We start from the raw sequence: 25,341 nt of genomic DNA, 5'->3' as shown, positions 1-25,341 counted from the left end.
TAAGAGGCACTTATCTCACAGACTTAATGGTTGTTAATGTCAGCAGGTATTGCTAGTTAGATATTCAGAATTGATTATTCCGGGTGAAACAGATATACACTCTTTCTTTTGTAAACATGAACTTTATAGAACTTGCCATTTACTAATGCTTGTTTTCAAGGGAGAATGGATAATTGTACTAGTAAGGTAGTAGCCGAAACTCTCGTACAAACTCCACCATGAACAACTACCTCCAAACTCCACCATGAACAACTACCTCAGATATGCATAAGCATAAACTGGCACACATGATGGCTTAAGTTGTAGTAGCATATATACATCAGATTCCGCAATTGCCCCATAAAACTCTTCTAGTAGCACTGTGACTTGTTTATTGAAGATCAAATGCTCCCTTTGTATTTGAATATATGATGTTTGTCAAGCTGATTAGTTTAAAAATGAGCTAATTAGCTTGTCAAAAAGAATCAAAATGCCATACATTTCAAAATAGAGGGAGTACCCAGCTAATCATCTTTACCAAAATTTACATGTTCCCCATCACCTATCACACTTTTCGCTTATCATTTTTGAAGCAGTCGACATTATTAAATTCTCAAGATTGCATGTTATTAAACAAAGTATGTACCCGAAGCAATTTGTCAGAATTATAGAGAAATAACTAAATACGTACTCCCTCCATCCCAAATTGTAGGTCGTTTTAGCATTTCTAGGTGCATAATTTTTACTATGCACCTAGATATAGTCTATGTCTAAATGCATAATAATGTCTATGAGCCTAGAAAAGCCAAAACGATCTATAATTTCAAACGGAGGGAGTACCACCTTCTCCACCCTGGTACTAAGGCCATTCTCAATGCAAAGTTTCATATTCATGTTTCGAAGAATGCCACATAAGCAAGAATATATTTAGTTCATAGATGAAATAGCTCATACGATGCATAGTTTCATCTTTTGTTTTTTTCAAGGCTACATGCAAGACACAAAGTTATTGGAAACAGTGTACATATGGTTTCATCCACATGAAACTATTTTCTTCTCTCACCTCACAAATAGTGTGCTATGTCATCAAAATTGCTTACGTGGAAGCTCATTTATTGTCCATGAAACTTCCATTAAGAATGGCCTAATGTGCTTCTTGACTCTTCGAGACTTGCACACAATCCTCTCCACCCATACTTCGTTTTCTTCCATTGTTCTCGACGCTCATAATTTTGTCATTCAAGAAGTACCAGCAGACTGGTCTGCACGAGGGATTCAGTGCTTTGTCGGCAGAGGGATGAAGAGTTGAGATTCCAGTGGCAATATCGAACACCATCGGCTTGTTCCTCGACCCCTCATTGATCCAGTAAACGCAGTTGGCCCTGACCCCTGGCGCATCCTCTGGTCGCAGCACCACAGGTTGGTTCTTGCCGACGAACACCGAGTACCCTCCCAAGTCCTTCACCGCATCCCAGCACGGCTGGCGCTCGGGGTCGTACTTGAGGACGAAGATCTCGCTTTTCGCCATGCGGAACTGGCCACCGCCCGGTATGTCCCAAGAGACGGCGCTGGTGGTGTTCCGCCACACTTGGTACAGGTTACCACCGAAGAAGGGGGTGTTTGGATCCCCGGACTAAATTTTAGTCCCTGTCACATCGAATGTTTGGACACTAATTAGGAGTATTAAACATAGGCTAATTACAAAACCAATTTCACAACCCCTAGGCTAAATCACGAGACGAATCTATTAAGCCTAATTAGTCCATGATTTGACACTATGATGCTACAGTAAACATTCGCTAATGATGGATTAATTAGGCTTAATAGATTCGTCTCGCGATTTAGCCTAGGGGTTCTGCAATTAGTTTTGTAATTAGCTCATGTTTAGTCCTCCTAATTAGCATCCGAATATCCGATGTGACACGTACTAAACTTTAGCTCCAGGATCCAAACACCCCCGAAGAAGACATTCTTGGCGGCTGTGAACTTGGACGCGGTGTCGTAGGGCGGGGCGTAGTCTGCGGCGGGGTCGTACGGCAGGCCTGCGCGCTCGGCGGCCTGCAAAGGGTTCAACGATGGGCCTCCGTCGCTGGCGCCGGGGGATGTGGAGCACGTGCACGTCTCCCAGCACGTTGACGCAGTAGACCTTGCCGGCGTCGGAGTCGTAGGCCAGGTCTACGAACCAGTCTCTCGCCCCGATGGCGACGTCTAGGATCATCCACTTCATGTCCCGCGTCTTGGTGTAGGCGAGCCTGAGCAGGTCGCAGATCGCCACCGCGACGTAGTCGTCTGGCGTGGGCTTCGGCGCGAACACGATCTTGGGCACCAGCTTGCCGTCGTTGTTCAGCTGGAGGAGAGGGACTTTCTTGTCCTCGCCGGCGATGAGGTAGATCCCCTGATAGGGGCAGCCGTCGACGGCCAGCCAGCCGTTGCTCGAGCCGACGACGCAGCGGCCTCTCCAGCGAAGCGTGGTGAGAGGGTACGAGCGCTCCGCCGGCAGGAACAGGGCGGACACGCGCGGAGGATCGTGTGCCGGAATGGAGACGGTGACGAGGGAAGGGATTGGCGGCGCGCCACGCGGTGCAGACGCCACGGGCGCGGCTGTAGGATTCTAGGAGGCCGAAGCCATCGCTGATGAGGAGGAGGAGCTCCGAGGGGATGCCCGCCCAAGGCCCAAACGGTGCCATGGCGACCTTGGCGGACTTCTGAAGATGGCAGTATGACAATCTGACGAACTAGGTTAGGGTTTATGGGAGATTGAGGGATTTTTATGCTCCAAAGTTCATCCGGCGGCTTCTGACTCGTGGGCTGCTCAGTACCGTGGACTGTCAGGAGAGGAAGTGCGCTGGAGAACCAGCCCGCCACACGGCCCAGTAAAAAAGCCACTTGTCACTTGTGTTGCTACTCTATTTCAATACTAATTTATATTGTTCAAGTTCGTTTAAGCCCTATCTCGAGATTTGTTTAGAGGCCACGGAAGTCCAACGTGAGTTGATTCCTGGCGATGACAACTACTCCATCCAACAACAAATATTTGACATCTGGAACAAGATTCTATACTTTGAAACTTGGATATCAGTTACTTTTAAAATAGTCTACCTGATTGCAAATACAGGCAACTTTGGAGCTAGGCATGAAGATTAGGAAGATAAACAGGCTCGGCACCATTTAATCCATAATCATGGGCGACTCATGTAAAGGTGATCACCTTGAATTCATAAGCGACTTATATTTAGAGAATAATATGGAAGGTGCGGCATTTAGTTCGAAAATGAGAATAATATATGTAAATCTATCATGAAAAGTACTTTCACAATCTTATAGATGTATTCTGATAAAAAATAGCAGTCAAATTCGTATATAGATGATAGTGAAAGGTAACACAAATGTCAAGTACGCCTGAGATAAAGAGAGCAATTGTTTTGCTTTTGTTTCGAACCCTGTCGATGCAGCTTGATCAATAGATATGAAAAATTGTATTTTTCATAACTTAAGTATTGCAAAAGTGTGACATTCATTCTTCATATTTTATTTGATGCAAATCAACCATTTAATTAACTAAACGGTTGCATTTATCATCCCACCTTAGTTTAATAATAATTTAGTGCCATCTAATAACAGTTTATGCGACGTAACCATCTGATTAATCATTGCTTAGCAATATAATATGCTGAGTTGAAGATATAAAGCCAAAAAAAATTAGTAAATCATCTAAATTGGTACCCATAATAATTTTATTAGAAAAATTATCGGAGCTGATTCACACCGAACTATTATAGAGACTGACTCAACATTGGACATGGCTAAACAATGATTAATAAGATTATTACATTGCCTAAACTGATGTTATATGACCCCAAGCCATCGTTAAACTAAGGTGGGGATGATAAATGCACCAGTTTAGTTAGTTAACGTGTTGATTTGCACCAAATAAAATATGAGGGATGAATGTCAAAGTTTTTGCAATACGTGAGGGATGAAAAATACACTTTTTCCGATAGATATTGCAATTGATGATTCATCGAGGTAGGGGCGGTGGAGGCGCCTACCCGCTGCGCAAGAGCATGAGGAAGCCCGAGAATTTCAGGGACTTGGTACACCTCCGTGCACGTACCAACACGTTAGGAAATCGTTCGCTTTCTGTATTACTTTCTTTGCTCAATTTGTCCTGACAGCCTTGAACTTGTACTCGGAGAACGCCAACTAGAGCTTTGCTGTGAAATTGTGATCTTACAGTGGGAAGTAGAGTTTCTGAACTTCGTACGGTATGAACTTCTTGGTGCATAGATCGAGTTGTAGAAGTAAATTACCGTTTCTTTTATTAGTAACCTATATTGCAGTATCTCTTTCAAAATGAGAACAATTCATGACGGTTGCAAACTTGCAATTCGAATTAAGATTTTGCAGATAAGCGCGGTTGCTCGGATAAGGCATCGACTGGCCTGTTCAACGCACAAATTTTTCGACAAGAATGGTTTTCTGTATGTCCACACACCCATAATTACCACAAGTGATTGTGAGGGTGCTGTCGAGATGTTTCAGGTCACAACGCTATTCAGCCAGGGTGGTGGAACTGTTCCATACAAGGATGATGGAACGATTGTCTGCCGGCAGTATATTCATTATTGGATATGTTTAGCACTTTAGCTTGTCTTACTGTTTCCTGAGTTTTAAAATTATTTCTCCACTCTGTCCAGCTTGTGGCTCTGCAACCTTAGAACAAGACGCTGGATGTGCTCTCCCTTAAAAAAAAAGGGCACCGGATAAGCTCACAGTCACAGCATTGGCTCTCCTGCCCTTTTTCCTCAAAGCCTGTCAGGAGTCCATTAGTGTTTCCTACTTGTGTTTAATTGGGCTGTAAGGGCTGCTGATCCTAGCTAATAAGCTTGATGGCAGCATTTTTTTGAGGTTTAATCTCGTCACTTCAACTATTGATCAAATGCTCTTTTCTTTTTCACGAATGTGGCAGGAGAGCGAAGGGTCCAAGGGCGCGTGCTTAAGATTTCAGAACAGATGTTGTCATGTTGACACTACTGTGTTTTTCGATGTTAACACTACTGTAAATGTTTCCCCAGGCCGTTCTTATTATTGTTGTTGTATAAATTCTGCAGACTAACATTACTAACTTAGCACCTTTTTGCTGATCAGCAAATTTCCTTTCAGGCTTAAAGCCTTGAATGCTCTACATACCTCTTCGAAAGGCCGAAATTCGCGTGGAAACCGCTGCCTGAGCACTGGAAACCGCGCACTGGAAATCCTAGTAACAGAAAACTCCGCCGCGCATCTTTCGGGCCTCTGTCAGAGACAAAGGCAAACCTGTCCCACCCACCCCGCGACCGCGCGCGCGGGAACCCCGCGAGTCCGGCGGGCCGCCAACCGCCGTGGTGGCTGGCACGCGGTACCCGTTTACCACGCGTCGTCTGCAAGCGTCACGCGACACCCCCACCCACTGCCTGCCTCGCTCACTCACTCACTCACACCGGGTGGCCTGCGCTGCGCAGGCCGGACGGCGACGACGGCCGCGTCATCGGCCCGGGGCAGGTGGACCATTTCGCGAAGGCAACGCAACCCGGAGGGGCTCGCCCGTAAAATCACACCCCCATCCGGAGGAAGAGAATGGATCATAAAATTCCCCACCACCCCCACCGGGGGGATCGCCCGCATCCGCCCCCTCCCCCGCCCCCGCCAAACCCTAGCGGCCCGAATCCGGCCGCCCCCATGGCGCCGTTCCGGCGCTGGGCGGACCTGCCGCCGGATCTCCTCTGCCGCATCGGCGACCGCCTCGACCTCAAGTGGTACGCCAGCGCGCGGGGCGCCTGCACGGCCTGGCGCTGCGCGCTCGCCCCGCCCTCCCCGGCGCTCCTCGTCGTCGCCGACGACGCACGCTGGTGCCCGCACGCCGCATCCCTTCCCACCCGGCGGTCCTTCGAGCTCACCGCCATCGTCTCGGGGAGCCGCTGCGTCGGCTCCAGCAACGGCTGGCTCGCGCTCTCCGTCGCGCTCTTCACAGGCCAGACCGCCTTCGTCCTCCTCAACCCCATCGCCGCCGTCGAGATCCTGCTCCCGCCCCTGATCTACGAGAGCCGATGGGTCTCCAAGGTCGTCTTCACCCCGAGCCCCGCCAAGGACGACTTCGCCGCCGCCGCCATCTGCGACATCGACAGGATCGCCTACGTCACCGCGGGGGCCAGGAGGTGGGCCGTCCTGGAGCCCGTCCGCCTCACCAGCGGGGACCAGCTCACGGATGTCGTGTACACGGACAAAGGTAAGGTCTACTGCCTCACCAAGTGCGGGGATGTCCACGTGCTCCGCCTCCCCGAGCGCCGCCGCCGCAAGCCCGCCAACGCCGACGAGGCGGGACCCTCGGAGCCGGAGTTCTCCGTGCTCCAGCCGCCCGCCGAGCGCTCCATTAATTTCCGCCCGATGCGGTGGCAGCAGCAGCGCAATTTTCGCTTGGTGCGCTATGAGCAGGCGCGGACAGGAAATCTGGAACCCATTCCCTTGAGGCTGACGCTCTGCGCGGAGTCGTTCTCGTACAAGAGAGTTCCACCTGAATCTCAAGGGCCGGACCTCAACGCGCCAGCCACGGTTGAGCCCCTCCTGTCCGAGGCCAACCTCCCGTTCAACCCTGCCACTGTCTTTGCGCCGCCCTATGACACTGTGTCCGCGTTCACTAGTGCCAAGAACTTGGTGTTCTGTGAGGGTAATCTGTACCAAGTCTGGAGGAACGCGAGCTGCACCGTTACTCTGCAGCTGCCCGCAGGCGGTCAGCGCCGCGTCGCAGAAAATGAGATATTGGTTCTGAGGTACTATCCCCGGCGCCAGCCTTGCTGGGATGTGGTGAAGGACTTGGGAGGCTACTCGCTCTTTGTGGGAAGGAACAATGCAGTGTCCATGTATGCAGAGGGCGTGCCAGGACTAAAAGGCAACTGTGTGTACTGGATCGGTGGGCGTGGCAGGGATCAGGGAATGGTCTTTGACATGGAATCTGGGAGGTCCACGCCATGCCGGGCTCCTCAGGTTGGCATTTTACCTGGGCATCCTCATAGCACGATCTGCTGGTACTTCTTGAGCGATTTAGTGAGCAACAACAGCAACTGCATCACCACCACCACCACCGTTGCCAGCAGTAGCAGCAATGGAGGAAGAAAAGTTTATCAGACCCGAGCAAGAGCCCGGGCCGATCTTGCACAGGACGTGGAAGAATGATGCGTCGCCGTACTGATTGGCGACATAGTGAGCACCACCAAGCACCTTGGTGGAAGTTGAGTTCATCACCAGGCTTTGCAAACCGCTTGCGGTCTTTGAGAGGCAGAGCTCCATCTCAACGTGAAGCAAAATCTTGCAGAGAAGCGACGAGGAACCGCTTCATGTGTAGCTGATAGTAGATTTCAATTCCTGTTTCTTATAATAATTTTCAGTCTGTTTGCCTGTCTGTAGCCTCTGCAATATTTGTATGTTCATGTCATGTAACCGAATAATTATCTTCTTCTTTGTATGCTTAATTTTCATGAAGTTGTGTTAAAATAATTCAATGGATTATGTAGTAGTTCTGAATTGTAGTATCAGCTTCTGTAATGCCTGCTGTTACCTTCCTAGTCTAAATCTGTGTTAGAGGTTACAGAACAAGCTTGGTGATCGCTGATCCCTTATTTCTCTTTATTCTGTTTCCGCACACTCGCATCCTCCTAGTGCCATGCTATATACAAAATTACAAATACAACAAGCAAGGGCTATGCAGTGATACATACTCTCTGAACTCTCTCTGGGCTTACCATGGGCAGAAGCAGGCGACCTCAACGTGCTTCTCCATTCAGGGCTCCAAAGCGATTTCAGTGGGCAGCGGCGTCTGCGGATGAACGCTGAAACACAGCGGCTGGAGCGACCGGACGACCTCATCCATGGCCGGTCTCTGGTCGGGCATCACCGACGTGCAGCGCAGAGCGAGCTCGAGGGCGGCCTGCATCCCCTGCCGCGCCGCGCGGGAGATGCTGGGGTCAAGTATCTCCGAGTCGGCCACGTTGATCCGCCGCCGCACCCACCTGACGATGTCGACGGAGTCGTCGTGGGACGCCGGCTGCTCCGCGGGCTTCCCGGTGACCAGCTCCAGGAGGATGACCCCGAAGCTGTACACGTCCATGAGGTGCGTTGGATTCTTGGCGCAGCTTTGCTCTGGTTTCAGAAAAAATAAAAAGAGGCAAAACGGCGTCAGTGAAATACTGAAATCTATTACCACCAGTTCTCTTTCGTACTGACATTGCCTGGTATCCGAACTACACACATGCATAGAATCTGGGTGGATTCACCGAACTGCAAAAATGCTTACCTGGTGCCATATAGCACTTGTAGTTCAGATCCGAAGCCATGGAAGTCTGGTACGCCATTTCCCCGACAACACGATCGATCCCAAATCCTGCAATCCTCGGCTCAAATTCGTCACCAAGAAGCACATTGCTCGCCTTCAGGTCTCTATGCAGAACCTGGGGAGTATGGTCATGGTGAAGGTGGGCCAAACCCTGGGCTACACCCATGGCGATCCTCACCCTGTCCTTCCACCCCACCGTGAATTTCGGCCCGCAGATCAGATCCTGCAAGCTTCCCGTCTGCAGGTAGTCGTATATGATGCTGACCTCCCCCTCGGAGTAGAAAAATCCAAGCATCTTGGCGATGTTCTTGTGCCTGACCTTCGCCAGCGCCTTCATCTCGTTCTTCACCGCTCTGAACTTCAGCTTCCCTGAGTTCACCAGCCTCTTCACCGCGATGTTCTGCCCGTCTTGGAGCTCGATCAGGTAAACCTTCCCGAACGCGCCCCTGCCGATGATGCTCCTGTCGTGGAACCCAGCGAGCAGCTCCTCTCCGGTGATCTTGACGGGGTGGAACAGCACGAGCTTCCACGGTGAGGGCTCGCCGCCGTGCAACCTCCTGCAAACTGCGAGTGCTCCTACGGCGAGCAGCGCCACGCCGGTGAGGAACGACGCCACGGTTGCGGCCAGCGCTAGTCCCCGATGCTTCGTCGATGGCGCGTCGTCGCAATCGTTCGGCAATCCGGGGCCACAGAGGCCGGGATTGCCTTGGAGGAACACGGCTGGGAGCTCGGAGATCAGAGACGGCGGCACGCGGCCGGAGAGCCGGTTGTACGAGACGTTCAGCAGCGCGAGCTTCAGGTTCTGGAGCTCCGCCGGGACGCCGCCGGTGAGGCCGTTGCTGGACAGGTCGATGTACGTCAGCACCGGCAGGTCCCCAAGCGACGCCGGTATCGGCCCGGTGAGGCCGTTCCCGGCGAGGCACAGCGACACCAGCCTCTTGCAGTTCCTGAGCTCCGGGATCGTGCCGGAGAGCGCGTTGCGGGAGATGTTGACGATGCTCATCGCCGGGGAGTCGCAGACGTTGTCCGGCAAGCTGCCGTTGAGCCCGTTCAGGGAGGCGGAGAACCGGTACAGGGTGCGGACCAGGCCGATGCTCCCAGGTATCACGCCGGAGAAGCTGTTGTTGTCGAGCTGGACCTGCTCGAGCCGAGACTGGCCGCCGGAGAACTCCGGCAACCGGCCGGTGAACCGGTTGTTCTGGGCCCGGATCACGCGCAGGTCCGGCAGTGACCAGAGCCCGGCGGGGAGCTCGCCGGTGAAGGCGTTGTCGTGCACCTCGAACCTCTGGAGCATCAAACACTTACCAATCTCCTCCGGGAACGGTCCGGAGAGGCCGTTCTGCGACAAATCCAGGGTCATGAGCTTCTGAAACCTGACGCTGAATCGGGGTGGCACGGCTCCCGTCAGGCTGTTCATGGACAGGTCAAGAACCTGCAGCTGCTCCAGGCCGAGGAAGGATTCGGGGATCGCGCCGGCGAACCCCGACCCCTGCAGGAACAGCCACCGGAGGCTGCTCATCTCGCCGATCTCCGGCGGCAGCTCGGACTCCGTGAACTGGTTCCCGGACAGGTCGAGGAGGTGCAGGCCGGTGAGGTTGCGGAGCAGCGCCGGGTGGAGCACGCCGGAGAGCCGGTTGCCGCCGAGGTTCAGCACCTCGAGCCGGCTCCCCAGCGCGGCGAGGCCGGTGGGCACCTGGCCCTCGATGCTGTTGCCGCTGAGGTCGAGCGACACGAGCGCGGGGAGCGCGGCGAGCTGCTCGGGGAGAGGGCCCCAGAAGCCGGCGGAGCTGAGGTTCAGGGACGCGAGCGAGGCGCACCGCGACAGGTCCAGCGGGACGGTCTGGTTGAAGGCGTTGGACGCGAGGCTGAGCGCGGCGAGGCCAGGGACGCGGCAGAGCGAGGCGGCCGAGAGCTCGCCCGAGAGGCCCAGCCCCTGGAGGGAGAGGGAGACGGAGACGGTGGCGTTGGCGGCGGCCGTGGCGCTGGTGCAGGAGACGTGCGGCCAGTTGCAGTAGGGTGCCGAGCGCGACCAGGACGAGAGCGCGCCCGACGGGTCCTGCAGGGACGCCTTGAAGTCGAGCAGGAGGTCCTGCGGCGTCTGCGCCGCCGCCGCCGAAGACGGCGGGGTTGAGGCGGCGATCAATGTCGAAACGAGGAGGAAGAGAGGGAAGCTGGTGGCGGCGGCGGCGGATGCCATGGACGACGGAGCTGGTGAGTGGTGTTGCACGGAGAGGCGGAGTTGCGGATGGACTAGTGGAGTGGCAACTACAGAGTGTGCACGCTGCCCTCTGTTTGGTATCACTCGCTGCAGGACTGATCGTGTCGTCGGACAGGGCGTGACTACTGTGTCGTGTCATGGATCATTCACTCGCTCATCGCCAGCGGCTCGTCTAATCCTCTGCAAAAAGGATGAGCACGTCCGGTCATTATACTATAGGCTTATCTAGGTGATTAGGTAGTGGTGGTGTTTGTAACATATCACCTGCAGGGATGGCAGTACATTCTTGCCGGCCGAGTCATGGCGCCGGACGGCCTCGCCTTTTGCATTATTTCGTTTGGACTTTGGGATGGTGACGCACTGGCAGTGGCACTTTTGGACTTGGAGTGGCGCCCTTGTCCTGCTCGTTGGACGCGATGTGACGTTCAGGTAGTACTGGCCACTGGGACCGGCCACCATGGCATTGGCAATGGCATGGCCATGGGCTGGGTCTACTACTGGTGGCTGCAGCAGCAGCTCTGGGTTCGGCAGAAGGCGAGAGAGATGTCAATGGCGCCAAAACCTTTGACTGGATAGCAGTAGTTCGTTTAGTTTTTACGCCTGGGTAGGTTAGGTGTGACTAGTGAGCTGACTGATCATTGATACTCGCTACTATTATTCCCTGCTAGTATCATCTAAGAACCCTACCTCCACCCCCAACCTTTTGCCGTTAGGGTGAAAAGGATCTGATTTAGAGGCAAAACCGGGTAGCTTTCCTAAGCAAAGGTGCTGTCAGTTAAACCAAGTTGCCTCCAATAATGGATTTGGATTAGTGATGATGAAAAAAGGCCAAGTACAATCAGTAAACCAGCTGCCCTGATATTTTAATCCTCAGCGGCGCGCGTCACGGGCGCTGCACCACCTACGGATACAAACAAAACAAGTAAAGAAACAGGGGAGGGCAGCAGAGTACACAACAAAATCTGCCGGCAGATATGAGCAGCTTGAGGGGCTAACTAGTAAAGATGAGGGTTACGACAGAGGTGGTTGTCCTTGTCTTCCGATCACCTGACTTTGATGACTCGGTGGTCAGTATGAACAGTCCTTGGATTTCAGCAACCCGTGAGTTTCGCTGATTCCAAGATAAAATGCACTCTTCTCTGACAAAAACAGGTACAGCCACCCAGATTTCACAGGTGTTGCACTCTTTTCTGACAAAAATTGACAAACTAGGGCCATGTTTAGTTACCTCCCAACACCCAACTTTGGCACTATGCAAAAAGAAGATTCCCCATCACATCAAACTTGCGGTACATGCATGAAATACTAAATGTAGACGAAATTAAAAACTAATTGCACAGTTTTGTTGTACTTTACGAGACGAATCTTTTGAGCCTAATTAGTCAATATTTGGACAATAATTCACAAATACAAACGAAACGCTACAGTGTGCTACAGTGCTGGCACAGTAATTTTGGCACCTCCCAATTTGGCCAACTAAACAAGGCCTAGGAAAGACAACGTTGTAGAAACACGTACATGCCTGTACAATTGATGGCAGCCAGATCTCAGAGGTAGTAGTGAGGTACTATTATGTTTTGTATATTTACAAAACTGGCCCAAGAGAGTGAAAGGAAAATATACCCTCCAGTAGAAATAAGATGAATCTCGTTACTGAAACTACAGGTTTGGACATGATCACCATTCGATATGGATACCGTGGAGGCCGAATAATCTATCAATAATAATAAAAGTTCCAGCGTTCCCATCGCTTTCATCTCTTCCTCGACTATTTTTTATATATATTCTACTCTCCAGAAACTCCACACAGCCAGCCAGCACAGCATGTGTGCCGATGGGAAAAAGGCACAAAAGCCTCTCAGAGTATGGCTCAAAGTTTGACGTCCACAAAAAAACAGCCTCCTACAAACTAAGATCTGCAGCTATTTAAATATGTACCAAAAGTGGCCGAATGAAGCACGAAACAGCCATCAATCACGAGCTCTTTCTGCGAGATTTCATCAGGATCAGTGGCATGCTGCGCCTGGCCAGTCATGCCATCGCACCATCATTTGATTTCGGCTCAGTGCGTGTGTAGGTGAAGCTTCTTGTGATTGGGGTGACCAACTGATTCCCAGGAGCTGCAGGTGCAGTTTGACTAGGTTTTCCGGCATCGGTGGAATCAGCAGCGCCACGCTTCCACTGGAAACTCCGGGCACCACCTCTGAGTGGCAGTCGCCCGCGGATAGCACCAGGAAAGGTCGGCCTTGGGTATGCAGTTCTAATGAGCCTTGAAGCGAAGGGTGACCCCCGAGAAGCGCGGGGCAAGCCAGACAGCTGGGTTGCTTCAGTGGAGCTTTTTCGAACGACCTGCAGCACAATATGATTTGAGTTACTTCTAAGATCTTGCTGCTGGGAATAGTTTCACCAGAACACTAAAAAGCACAATCAACTAAAAACAACCTGAGTATAATTTGTCGCCATAATTTACCAATACGGAAAATGCTAATAAAGCTACTGACAAAAGTAATGCACATTTTGTGCAACCCTTAGCTCAGAACAGAATGTATATACGCGAGCGTCGGAGAATTACTTAGCAAATCTTACTAAAGTAGCTAGGTCATGTGTACCATATAGGGCCTGTTTGGATGTGCTATTGCTAAAGTTTAGCTCATCTAAAGTTTAGCACTTCCACCCATTAGCACTCCCGTTTGAAGACATGGCTAATGGATAGAGCTAAAGTCCATGAAAAGTCAGTTTTGCCCTTTTATCTCCTCACCTCCTCCCTTTCTCTCTCCCTCTTTTGGTCTTTTCACAAGCCATTAGCACCCATTAGCTCCTCCCCACCAGCTAATGCTTTTGCACCTTTTTGGGGTGGGCTAAAGTTTAGCCCTCCCATTAACCTTCCCGTTTGGATGTGCTAATGTATAAAGGTGCTAAACTTTAGCACTTTCACCCATTAGCCATGGGATCCAAACAGGCCCATAGTCTACTAGAAAAACCATGCTGTACAATTAAACATTCAGTTAGGTTGAGGTATTTACCTTCAAAATGCGTGACATAAAAGATGTGCCGTTCAGGGTTAATGCCCGCTCTGCCGATTCTTTATGCAAGAACTCAATATACGCTGAGCTGATAAGTCAGAAGGAGAAAAAAATGAGGATACCGACTAATAAAGCTGCTTTTTCAGAATTGCATATAGAAATAGAATTCATACCCTGTTGGCTGGCCAGTGATGCCATCAGACACAAGAAGGGTCTTTAGGACAGCCCCAAACTTATTGAAGTGACGAGTAAGAGCATCTTTTGATGCACCAAAATGTACCTAAAATGAAACAAAACAAGTAAACAACTAGTAAAGAATGAAGTCTTCAGCTACATGAACATAATGGAATAAGCAAAGGACCACATACATTGTTAACAAAGACAGTTCTAGAATCAGGGCCACCTTCAGGTTGACCTGTAGTATTTGATCCAGCAGCTGGAGGAAAAGAACAGAAACTTTAATCATCAAGGGAAATTAGAAAAAGAAGAAATAATACGAAAAATATATTCACAAATATAAGCACTTTAGGCCATCCACACGGTACTAATTTCAATAAAAACATATTGTTTCAAAAAGAAAAGGTTTTATGTTACAAAATTGCTGTTCGTGATTAATCTAGTAGCCTCAAGCTTAGATTGCAAAACTATGTGGATGGTTAGCTATTGATGGTCAAAGTTAAAAAAAGAGTTTAGACTTAGGAAAAACTTAAAACTACTTATAATTGTGAACGGAGGGAGTAGCAATTTAACATGGTTAAAAAAATAAATATCAATGGGAGAACAAAAGGTTCATATTAAGTGATGGTACAACAAAGATCTTTTAAAGAAAAATGTATTCTGAGGGCTCATATCAAAGCTTAATACATCAGAAAATTAACATGTCAAATCTCTTGCAAATTTTGTTATAATCTAGCATTAAAAAATTGTTTATGGAAAGCATGTCCCTATCAATAAATTGCAGGTAAGTTCAGAGGCAAGAACTATAAGCCAATCAAATAGTAGTACCAATGACATCATAACTTGTAGCTAGCCTTTCCAAATCCCTACTGGAACAGTATTTTTTTAACTTGATATCAAGCACTACAGGAAACACCAATTAAAGCACATCTCTAATAGGATAAAAAGAATGCTTCCACATAAACACTCCCCAAAGTTACCAATTAAAGCAGTTGTCGCTTCCAAAAAAAAAAACGAGCAGCTTTACATACCAAGTGACGAAGCCTTTTGCGCCTCCAGCATAGAACCTGAATGTATAAAATCCTGGAATGTATTTTTAACAAATTAGAATAGAATGACACACCACAAATGATCCAGAAAATACAATGCTTCATGAATCATCACAAAAGAAATATAGGCAGTAAACATGAAAAAATATGAGTAAACAATTAGTTGAAAATCTGATATATTCCTTGCCAATGCCACGTGTAGTCCAAAAAACATGAGTATCAAATGGCGTGGCATGGTTTGTCTAAAGGATATGCAGTAGCATCCTGGTCTGAATGCTTTGACTTGAAACATTAAATTTAGGGAAGACTATACCAATAAACCTCTAAGCACGGAACATGCGAGGAACTCGAATGTTTGTTAATTCTACACTTAATCACATATACAATTTAAGGGGGGAAAATAAGCCACGGGAAAAGACAGATAAAAACTTACTTTGGACTTATCAGTCATGACCGTATCATTAACATGCGTAATTTTCACATTTGAGTTCCTTGCATCAGCAACCTTCTTCTCCATTGGCACTTGAGGGTCAGATACGACAGCATCCCTAGTTTGATGAGTTGGAAGTTTCCGCATACTAGTGTTAGCAGACATATTTAAGTTCTTTCCGGATGGACTTGGTCCTGAACCAGCATGTGTGCCCTGAGCCATCAATCTTCTGCCTCTTACTTCAACAGCTCCCCTTACATACCCTAATACTAATGACTCTTTGCCTGCACTAGAAGACAATCTACTTTGGCGAGAACCCAATCCATTATACCTTTCATACTCATCAATATTGGGAGCAGAACCTGTAGCTTCCTCTGATTCCTGGTCATGCATGTAAGCATCACTGCCACCATACTGATTTCTTTCATAAAATTCAACTTGATTTTCTGCTCGTATGTTATCTATATTCTCATATTCTTCACCTTCTGGGTCTTGTTCTCTAAGAGCGTCAGTATGATTTATTGTGGGCATCCTTCCCAATCTATTAAAAACACTCCCCGAAAAGCTACCCTTGATAGCATCTTCAGCCGCCTCAGCTGCAGCTCTTAATGCTGGTATTCTCACATCTGAATTTGTTTTCTGCAACCTAATATGAGTAATATCAAGTGCCGAATCTGACGCCAATGTAGACACCACAGAACGAAGTCGCTTGGAAGCTGATTCTGATCTAGGAGTCACTGGCTGCACAGTTCTGACAGCATCGCGGACAGCAAACTGGAGAAGTCGGCGTGGTGCGTCAATAACTGGGTTGGATACCCTCTGGAAATATGTTAAGAGTATTATCACAAAGAAGATATAAAGGGCTACTTCCACTGAGAGAGCTTACAGCAATTCATAAATCATATCAGTAATGGTATAATAAACAAGATAAAGCACAACAACATACTTTTGATCATTCCAGAGCATCATTCAAGTTGGGGACTTTAGTCAAGCTCTCTTTTGTAGATTTCTCAAACCTAAAACTATTTTTATCTTTGTTCCTACCAAAATAGGAAAAGACTCACATTGCCCATACTGTCCTCACCTCCTATGAACACCTCAACCCCACATGACTGCGTACCAACATGGAATAAGTTTTCAAAATGGATTATGTGACTAGAAATCTATAATACCATTTGTGTAACTTTCAGGGTTGCCATTAATCCAGATTCAAATGTCTAATGTACATCTGATTGCATAGTTTCGAGGGTCCAAAAATACATGCTAAGAAATAGAGCAGAGATATGCAATTCCAGTAGGTGCATTAAATAAAAAATAATAAGCAGAGGCTCCCATAACGCAAATCCTATAACAGGATTATACATGGGCATGGTTATACGACTGTAAAGAAAAAGGGTAAAGTCCCATCCAGATGTCCTATTAAAGGTTATACAACTGTACATGATCAGATTTCAAAATTCAAAATTACAAGACTAGGCTCAACAAAAAAAGAAGACATTTTTGTAGAATTTTATCTAACCAAGAAAAACAAACCAGTGGAACATTCACATTCTTGGGGCATACACATAAACAGGGACCAATTAACAGAATGCAAATGACATAACTAGTTTGCCCTGGGGTTTTACTTATGTTTTCACCAGAAATGAAGACAATACTTATGTTCTAGTTGTAAAAACCAAAACAAGACTACATGTGGTGTAAACTGGGAAAAGCACTCTGGTGTACCATGTAAGCGGTAATATAGACAGAGAAAATAAAACTCTATTATACTATTAGCACTTCCATTTAGCAGATTTTGAAGACTATAAGAATCATATACCTAGCATATTCATCTGTTTCATACTATGAGACTATCTGTTATGACATGATAATTAGCAAATGCATATATAAAAAAAAGAAATAAATGGTATTGTCAATGTTGCTAAGCTTTGCAAAACAACCAGCATAAATTAAAGAGGATTAGAAACCTTGGTAGATCGTGAATCTGCCTCTCTGCTCCTCTTTCTGTGGTTATGCATGTCAGGAGAGCGGGTTCGTCTTCCAGCATGTGATTTATGAGAATCCCTTTCCTCTGCATGTGATTCATGAAAATCCTTTTCCTCTGCATGAGAAACATTGGCTACAACACTTCGAAGAGGAACTGCTTCTGACTGTTCTCGAATAATTCTTCCCCAATCTCTTTTCTGATGAGCTATAGTTGTTTTCTGGGCTTCAGCTTCAGGTTCACAATTAACTTGCACGCTGCTAGTCAAACTGCGAACAGGCAATCCTCTACCAGCACTGCGAGTGCTTTTAGGTTCATCATTAGAAGTGGTGGCTTTAGGTTGAACATAAAGGTGCAAATTTGAGGAGAGGTGATCCCATAACCTGCATAATCGCAGATAGATTGATGGTGTTGTCAGAGGAAATACATGGCAGAGGAAGAGAAATGAAGTGCGAAAGCTTCGGGTGAAAGAAGATGACCAGGATACAAATGCATCATTGTCGTCACCCAAAAAAACCTGCAGCTCCTTTGCCGCCTCATCCTTGCACCTCCCATTCCTTAGCAATACTACGACATACTCCTGAGCAACAACGAGAAGAAATTGATAGATCAGCAATCTTAATGGATTATGATTTGCCGCAACGAGAGAAGAGCGCACCTAATATCAATCATATAAATTGTCCATTACAATGTTCATCAACAAAATTGAAAGAGCTCAGCCATGCGCTTTAACCTCCACTCCAGACATCCTGGAGTTTGCTAAAACACACACAACAATATAAACACACTTTGTTCAAAGATTATATGTATAACCGATTCCATATATGGCTAAATGCCATGTATCAGACTACAAAATCCAAGTTCCAAAACGTGCGGGGGTAATCGTGTGCCGCTAATCCTCAAAAGCACATGAACCACACTAAACCCCAAATGCTGATAACTAACACGACAGCACACGAAACCGCAAGTGCGGATAACTAACACGCCACAGCGCACCACGACCCTATAAAGGAAACCAATCAGATAGCCGCGATTCCGCGACATCCCATATAGCCGCGCCACCGTCCCCTACGGGACCGCATTCCACGGAAGTGCCGGGCGACGCTAGGGTTTTAGCAGCGGATCGGGGGATCGCGCCGCGGCGCGGGAGGATAGGGGAAGGGGGGCGGGGCGGGGCGGGGCGCTCACCGCGAGTGTGTCGTCGGAGTAGTCGCCCATGAGCTCCCTGAGCTTCTCCTTGACGCGGTCCTGCAGCAGGGTCACCCCCTTGCCGGTGAAGTTCGCGTTGAACGTCCGGCCCTCGCCGCCGTCCATGGGGGAGGAACCCTAGCTGGCTCGACGACGCCGCCCCCCCTCCCGCACCGGCCGCGGCACCCCCGGAAGTTCACCCGGCCGAAGCAGCCGCGTCCTACGGTATGGCGCAAGGGGGGGTACGGGGCGGAGGCGGCGGGGATGGGGGGAGGGTGGACGGATACGGCGGGGAGGCGGCGGCACCCGAACGCGAGCGGCGCTGGGGTCTGGGACTCTGGACTCTGGACCGTCGCGGGGGACGGACGCTTCCCGTGGGTCGTGCGCGCGAGGTGTGAGGTTGCTTTGATGGGTTCTCGCGTGTTCTGGGCCCTGAACGAACTGATTTGCAGTTGCAGGTGCGCACGAGCGAGCGGCGGATGGAGCGTGTGTTGGGCTGTGTATCAGACGAGATTTTCCGGCCCAGTTAGGCGGCTCCAATTGGATTTTGCTTAGCTCAGTGGACCGCCCAGTTCGTTGTACGCACCCTAACAGCCCAGACACAACTGAACGTGAAAACTGTTCAACCCGACAAGACCAAACCCAGAATGGGTTTGGTTGGGTTTGCTTCAAGAACTCGGTCTGTAATTATTTTCTTGGTTAAAACAATGTCCAATTATTCCAAGAAAGTTCACGTAGCTAACACATAAAATGAGAAAAGAGTAAAAGTTTGGACATCAACATCATCTGCCCTTTGAGAGCTGCAATTCATCTGCCTTGGATTGCACTTGGGAAGACAACCAAGCATCAATTCTTAATGGTGTAACACATCTGTAGCAACTTTTAGTTGAAGCAGCATTATATAGGATAACCTCATCGCAAATTAAACTCCTCGTGAAAACTTTAGATAGATCTTGATCTTGATGTAGATGTGTGTTGACAACGACAACACTTGAACTTGTGCTGGCTAGCATCCGGGTATGCCTAAGGGGTTGAAAGGGGGGCATGCCCCCCCCCCCCCCCCCCGAAGCTGTTTTAACATGCTAATCATTAAAAATGAAATCAATTCTGTGTTTGTAATAGGTGATTTGTTACAAATTGAATCCCCCAATGGTTTTGTTCTGGCTTCACTACCCTTGTACGTGTAGTGTCTGGGGCCTTGAGTTGGCTTCTGAGAACTTGTTGCAACATTTTGTGAATCAATATATGTATCAAAAATGTATGTCTAAGCTATGTAGTGATGCATTTCTGAAACATATATATAGAGCAATTTGCAGGCACCTGAAAAGCACAAGGAATAAGATGGGTCTCATGCCGTCACAATCGCTGCTTGCCCTTATATAGAACCCATTTGTATAAAAGGTAAAGTTTTCTCTGTGATATCTTGCTTAATTTGGAAATAAAGCAACAGTTGCACAAAAATAATGGAAGGATTTGAATGGCGTGGGACTTTGCCTACTTGTGCACTTAAAAGGAAAAAAAAACAAGGAACCAGGTGTATGCAGGGTTTGGTTATTTGCATTGAGGTGTGTAGGTCGTCAAGGCCCATTTCGAGTCTTTGACACTAGTATGAGTGAGTTCACCTTCAGGTTTCGGGGGAATTTCCTTTTATATGCCACCGTGAAAACCTATAATTTCTCGCTCATATGCCATCGATGTGTGTGTGACACATAGGATCCCGCAGTCACTAACGATGGTATATGATGGATTTAGGGTTTAACCAATGGCATACGTGTGGATTTTTTCTTCTTCACTTTATCCTCTAAACTCGCACTCGAGAACAACCTCACTGTTCACCGTAATTCTTCCATCATGTTCATGTTTTAGTATGCGTTTTGATTGTTGGGCTTGCAGAACTCTACGGCGACGTATGCCTCTCTGGGTCGGATCCAGGCTTCACCTGCCACAGCCCGTGCATGCAATGCAACACCCACTGCCCTCCACCAAGCAAGTGCCGCCTACCTGGTGGCAGACTAGCAGTACAGTACCTCTCACCCTCGATCAGGATCCACTGCACGAGCGATCGACCAGCGGACGTCCACAAATTTTCAGAATCATCCACTTTCCAAAAGCGCACGGCCGATCCTGCGGCCGTGAACCCCCTGCAGCCCCTGCTAGCTCCGGGATTGCATCCAGGACCGCAGCAGCAGCAGCAGCAGCACATGCAGTTGTTGGTTTGGTTGCCTGGTTGGTATATACGCCGTGCGACCGTGTCCGGTGTCCATACACGCAAAAGGCGCCGGCCTTTCTACGAGCCTTTCACCGACGTTGCCACTGGCGGGCACGCACGCTTGCTCTACCTGCTACTATCTCGGAACTGTGCACTTGCGATGACAAGTACTACTCGTCCAGTCATCTGAAGTTCTGAACCCAAGTCGTCGGCGCCCACATGCAGAGTGGCACCATGATCGGAGGCATGCATGCCCAAGTCAAAGCCTTGGCTTTCCAGCAGCTAGAGCTACCTGCACGCGCTGGTTTACCAGCTACAGTACTAGAAACTATCCCTGCAGGCGGGCAAAACGATCGTGCAGGAGAAGAAGCAGCAGCCTGAAAAAAATCCAGCGTTCACGTCTGGCAGATCGCCGATCGATCGATGAGATAACTGCAGATGGCCGAGCAGTTGTTTTCGGCCGTGATGACCAGCCCTCCACTAACCTCTCGTGCGCGACCTTTCCCAGCTTTCGCGAGTGCTCGTCCCTCCCCACAGCCCCACCCAGTCCACCACCAGCCTTTTACCTTTCGAGAAAAAGACTCCTGTCCAAGTCCTCTTAACCTTGTCATAGCTGCCATGAGGGCTTCGTTAGCTTACGAGTGAGGCAAGTGGCCAACCGTGTATATAAACCAGACATGGCTCCGATCGAGCTCTCCAAGATGTCATCGAAGCTGTTGCCTCACGAGAGAAGAGTAGCTCTTGCAGTTTGAGCTGGCAGAAAAAAAGGGGGGCTGGCCGGCAACCAGGGTCAGGCCGGTTTCTTCATTGCAATCCAGAGAGAGACCGATCTGCAGTAGTTCTCATCTCCTGGGCTCTGCTGAGCTATGTGGGGAGGCGTGCTGTCGCTCGTGCGACAGGGCCTGCGGCGCCGGCCGAGGCGGCGGACCGCGCAGGTGGTGGACGACGAGAGCGCGACGGCCGGCGGCGGCGCGCGAAGTCCCCGGCGCCCCGCTGGCCAGGGCGGTCCTGGCGATGGCGCGCGGCGCCGTCGGCCTGGACGACGGCGGCGGCGGCGCGGAGGAGGCGTGGGCCGCGGCGAGCGGGTGGCGGCCCGCGCGCGCCGCCGACGAGGTCCGCCACCTCATGGCGCGCGAGAGCTTGCACTTCGTCATCTACGCCTAAGAACAACACGCCCGATCGCCGCGCGCATGTCTGCGTGCGTGCGTGTGTGTGTGTGTGTGTGCAGGAGGCAGGAGCAGAGAAGATACATGTAATTAAAACCATTGCTCGTGTCGTGATTACCCCGTATCTTAACCAATCGAGATCGTATTTAATCTGCTCCAAGATGATTAGTTCTTTCGTGCTTGGATCCAGACCGGATCATCAGCCAAGGCCCCTCCCGTTTCTCCTGGCCGCGACGAACTCTGGCAAATGGCAGCCGGCGAACTTGCCAAGCCAGCAGGGGATCCGGGCACGCTGACCACCGTGCCCGAGCGAGCAGCGATTACATACCGTGCGTCTGACTTTGCGCGAGGATCGCACGTGGTGGACGTGGAACCGACGGCCACGCGGGCCGTGACCGGCGAACAAGTGGCCAAGAATCACGGCGGCGCGCGCCTCCAAAGGAAGACAAGGGAACCGTGTCCGTGACCCGGGGCTCGCGTGCCACGACATGATAAGGTTTTGTTTGGAACGGGTGCTAAAGTTTAGTACCCCACTTTTAATCTTATTTTAGCACTTATGGTGCCAAACAGGGATGCTAAAGGTAGAGTGCTAAAGTTTAGCACCCTTTCCTTTAGCCCCTCCAAGAGGTGCTAAAGGGGCTAAAAGTAATCCCTGGTCCCATTTTTTTCATGGTTGCCCCCTTCCCCGCACTCCCCCTCTCTCCTCCCCACCACACCCCTGCCGCCCTCCGCCGGCCACGCCTGGCCCTGCCTCCTCCACCGGCCCCACCACCTCCGCACCCAGCCGTAAATCCCCACCCCTCCCTCCCTCCGTCCCCACTCCCGCGCCGCCGCCTCACGCTCTCCGGTGTCCCCCGCGGCGGCTCCGTCGGCGGAGAAGAGGGAGGCGACAACGAGGTCGAGCCACGCGAGGAGGTCGTGGAAGTAGGGCGGCGGCAGGGATCCGGGTAGGCGGAAGGAGGCACGCGGCGGGTGAAGGCGGCGCGGAGGAGCGGGAGGGCGAGCGCGGCGGAGGCGAGGGTCTCCTGCTCCCGCTGCTCGTGCACCTCCGGGGAGGGGTTGGCGGGAGGTCGCGGGGTCCGCCTCCAACAAGTGCCCCATCGTGTTGGTTTTGGTTAGATCTCGAGCTTGATCCACGCTAGGCACCGCGACGAGGAGCTCCAGCCCCGATAGCGATTGGAGGCAAGGGCAGGCAGTCCGGCAGCTAGGGAGCGGCGACCGACGTGGGCCAGACGCGGCGTGGAAGGTGGCGGTGGAGCGGCGGCCCCCGTGTTCTGGCTCTGGAGATCTGTGTGGCAAGAACAGGAGAGGAGGAGAAAGAGAATTGGAGAGAAGGAGAGAGAACAATGCAGTTGAATGGAGGGGTAAATATGTCTTTGCAAACCAAGTTGCTAAAGTTTAGCACTGTATTCAAACACCTCAAGGGGCTAAACTTTAGCACTAAACTTTAGCCATGGGCTAAACTTTAGCACTGGTTCCCAATCAGGATCTAACTAGATAAGCCATGCCAATGAGCAAGTTGCTTAACCTTAGCTTTCAGATGAAAAAACGAAAAGACGATGGCGGGGTTGTTCACACACACGAGCAAGAAGGATCAGGTGCTTTTTTTTCCTGGACAACTTATGCATGGATTAGACATCAGATATACTTAGTAGCGATCAATGTGGCCGAGGGCATCGCTGTGCTTACCCGAACAGGGTCATTACTCGCATGGGAGGAACCAGCTAGAGTTTCAGGATTATTACAGGTCGGTATCGGCGTCAGGCATATGTATAATGCTAGAGTTTCAGGGTCATATAGCGCACATGTGCAATCCAACCAGGCGCCTATGTATAATGCTTGCGTTGTCATGCGCGGATGTAGCACTATAAGAAACTATTTTATCAGTGACAGGTTTTTCGTGACGTTTGCAGAGAACGTTCAACTGCATCTATGAAATTTTTCTATTTTACGTTATGGATATGCATTGGTGGATATTGAAGCTCAAAACACAATGACATTTTGTTAAATTCGTCACAATCCGACCCACAACGTTGTGACGTTTTAGCAAATTCATCACGATGAATAAATTAAAAATCATCATGTTATGTATGGAAAAAATAGAAAAATTGAGGGGGGGAATCAGAAAAATATGATCAGTAAATTAAAAATCATCATGTTGCGTATGGAAAAAAAAAGAAAATCAGCATAGGTCTTGAATCAAACATGCGACCTCCAAGATAGAATGCATTTGCCATTGAGCTACTTGTTGTTTTGTCCACTTTCATGATGCCAACCCATCTGTCAGTCTTTCATCTGTCGGGGGCCGTCATTGGTTTATTAGAATTGACGTGAAAAAGGAAATTTATTATAATTTACGTGAAAAGGAAAAAAAAGGTGGTGGCCAAGGGAATCAAACCCAAGACCTCAAACCAAAGCCAAGTGCACCATATCATTGCACCACTTCATTCTTTGTGATTTGCTTCGGCATACGTTATTCTTATCATATTTTCTGCGTCTGGATATCTTGACACACGGCAACGAGCTATTGGCTAAGCGGCTTCGCCACGAATCCCGCCTAGGGCGATCCGTGTGCCACCGGTTAGGCCAATCTCGTTGTACCACGAGGCTAGATTGGAGAACAAACAAACAATTCGTATTTCTCATTTTAATCCGGAATTTAAACTTGTATCTGGTATTTCTCCTTCATGGCGACTTCAAATTTGATGATCCTTTTTTCTAAACATGTATGCCCTAGCAATTGGTAAGCTGCAACTGCAAGCATGGTAGAGGTGCAGCCATTGCTGTAGGGTTGTTGTCGGGCATGGACGATCCATGGGTACTTGATAACCCAACAAGCATGCACTACTAGGAAAGTTCCTATCACAGCCGGTCCTAAAACCCCTATCACCGCCGTTTTGAGCCGGTGGGTGTGTTATCACCGTCTGTTCGAAAGAAATTTAAAATACGTAAAAAAGATAGTTTCAACCGGAGCACCTACCACACAATCACCTGTCACAAGGGCCAACACGTAGTATTTTTAATGCAAAATTAGCAAGTGTACGGAATCGTGACTCAAACTCAAAACCACTAGCCTCGTGATAGTTTTCTTACCATCACACCACACAATCAATAGTGACTTAGAAAAGGATGATATTTCTTTTGAATTAATTGTTTTGAATCTTGTATGTAATATTTATACACTAAAATAATTTTGAATGAAAAAGTTATCAACTACAAAATTGTAGATCTCGTTGAGTGCTACAACTTTACTGTTGACTTTGTTACCATTTGAGATCGTTTGATAGGTGTGATACTTATACCAAATATTTAGGCATCTAAATAATTTTAAATGAAAAAAGTTGTCACTAGAAAATTTTAGACCTCGTCGAGCTCTATAATTTTTGTATGAAGTTTGTATTCATCCGACTTTATAGAGCTATAGAAGCTATTAGCCTGGGGTCGTGACATTTGTGGTTCTGTAAACCTAGAAACGTCTTCGCCACTGGTTCAAATCAAATCGGCAGTGATAATTCGTTGGTGATGATAGTTTCTGTAGTGATGAGTTTTTAAA

The 25,341-nt window shown here is 49.1% G+C and overlaps 4 protein-coding genes across 4 annotated transcripts; 1 reads left to right on the top strand and 3 right to left on the bottom strand.

The window, feature by feature from the left end:
• Window positions 1-1,123: 1,123 nt before the first annotated feature.
• On the bottom strand, window positions 1,124-2,741 carry LOC117864750 (uncharacterized). The gene is made up of 3 exons (XM_072295314.1): window positions 2,525-2,741; window positions 2,093-2,433; window positions 1,124-1,609 (listed from the first exon to the last, which is right to left on the bottom strand). The coding sequence occupies exons 1-3, from the start codon at window positions 2,664-2,666 to the stop codon at window positions 1,124-1,126; spliced, it is 969 nt and encodes a 322-aa protein (XP_072151415.1). The 5' UTR covers window positions 2,667-2,741.
• A 2,890-nt stretch (window positions 2,742-5,631) lies between these two features.
• Window positions 5,632-7,541, top strand: LOC117863957 (uncharacterized). Its single transcript, XM_034747893.2, has one exon. The coding sequence runs from the start codon at window positions 5,698-5,700 to the stop codon at window positions 7,186-7,188; it is 1,491 nt and encodes a 496-aa protein (XP_034603784.1). The 5' UTR covers window positions 5,632-5,697; the 3' UTR covers window positions 7,189-7,541.
• A 73-nt stretch (window positions 7,542-7,614) lies between these two features.
• On the bottom strand, window positions 7,615-11,009 carry LOC117863956 (uncharacterized). The gene is made up of 2 exons (XM_034747892.2): window positions 8,306-11,009; window positions 7,615-8,151 (listed from the first exon to the last, which is right to left on the bottom strand). The coding sequence occupies exons 1-2, from the start codon at window positions 10,539-10,541 to the stop codon at window positions 7,793-7,795; spliced, it is 2,595 nt and encodes an 864-aa protein (XP_034603783.1). The 5' UTR covers window positions 10,542-11,009; the 3' UTR covers window positions 7,615-7,792.
• Window positions 11,010-12,252: 1,243 nt separating this feature from the next.
• Window positions 12,253-18,767, bottom strand: LOC117864028 (uncharacterized). The gene is made up of 9 exons (XM_034747993.2): window positions 18,414-18,767; window positions 17,705-17,805; window positions 17,209-17,608; window positions 15,245-16,060; window positions 14,794-14,845; window positions 13,954-14,021; window positions 13,759-13,865; window positions 13,586-13,673; window positions 12,253-12,911 (listed from the first exon to the last, which is right to left on the bottom strand). The coding sequence occupies exons 1-9, from the start codon at window positions 18,537-18,539 to the stop codon at window positions 12,594-12,596; spliced, it is 2,076 nt and encodes a 691-aa protein (XP_034603884.1). The 5' UTR covers window positions 18,540-18,767; the 3' UTR covers window positions 12,253-12,593.
• Between the last annotated feature and the right edge of the window lie 6,574 nt (window positions 18,768-25,341).

The sequence above is a fragment of the Setaria viridis genome, chromosome 7 (assembly GCF_005286985.2).
Source record: "Setaria viridis chromosome 7, Setaria_viridis_v4.0, whole genome shotgun sequence".
NCBI lineage: Eukaryota > Viridiplantae > Streptophyta > Magnoliopsida > Poales > Poaceae > Setaria > Setaria viridis.
This window is presented reverse-complemented; position numbering and strand designations above follow the sequence as displayed.

What these genes read in the sequence shown, in the direction of transcription:
- LOC117864750 (XM_072295314.1), bottom strand. Translation starts at nt 2,666, where the DNA reads ATGGCACCGTTTGGGCCTTGGGCGGGCATCCCCTCGGAGCTCCTCCTC. An exon ending in CAATCCCTTCCCTCGTCACC is followed by an intron (nt 2,434 to 2,524) that starts GTCTCCATTCCG and finishes TTCGCTGGAGAG; the next exon opens with GCCGCTGCGTCGTCGGCTCG. An exon ending in ACGTGCTGGGAGACGTGCAC is followed by an intron (nt 1,610 to 2,092) that starts GTGCTCCACATC and finishes AAAATTTAGTCC; the next exon opens with GGGGATCCAAACACCCCCTT.
- LOC117863957 (XM_034747893.2), top strand. Translation starts at nt 5,698, where the DNA reads ATGGCGCCGTTCCGGCGCTGGGCGGACCTGCCGCCGGATCTCCTCTGC.
- LOC117863956 (XM_034747892.2), bottom strand. Translation starts at nt 10,541, where the DNA reads ATGGCATCCGCCGCCGCCGCCACCAGCTTCCCTCTCTTCCTCCTCGTT. An exon ending in CAAGTGCTATATGGCACCAG is followed by an intron (nt 8,152 to 8,305) that starts GTAAGCATTTTT and finishes TTCTGAAACCAG; the next exon opens with AGCAAAGCTGCGCCAAGAAT.
- LOC117864028 (XM_034747993.2), bottom strand. Translation starts at nt 18,539, where the DNA reads ATGGACGGCGGCGAGGGCCGGACGTTCAACGCGAACTTCACCGGCAAG. An exon ending in ACTCCGACGACACACTCGCG is followed by an intron (nt 17,806 to 18,413) that starts GTGAGCGCCCCG and finishes GTTGTTGCTCAG; the next exon opens with GAGTATGTCGTAGTATTGCT. An exon ending in TCATGACTGATAAGTCCAAA is followed by an intron (nt 14,846 to 15,244) that starts GTAAGTTTTTAT and finishes AATACATTCCAG; the next exon opens with GATTTTATACATTCAGGTTC.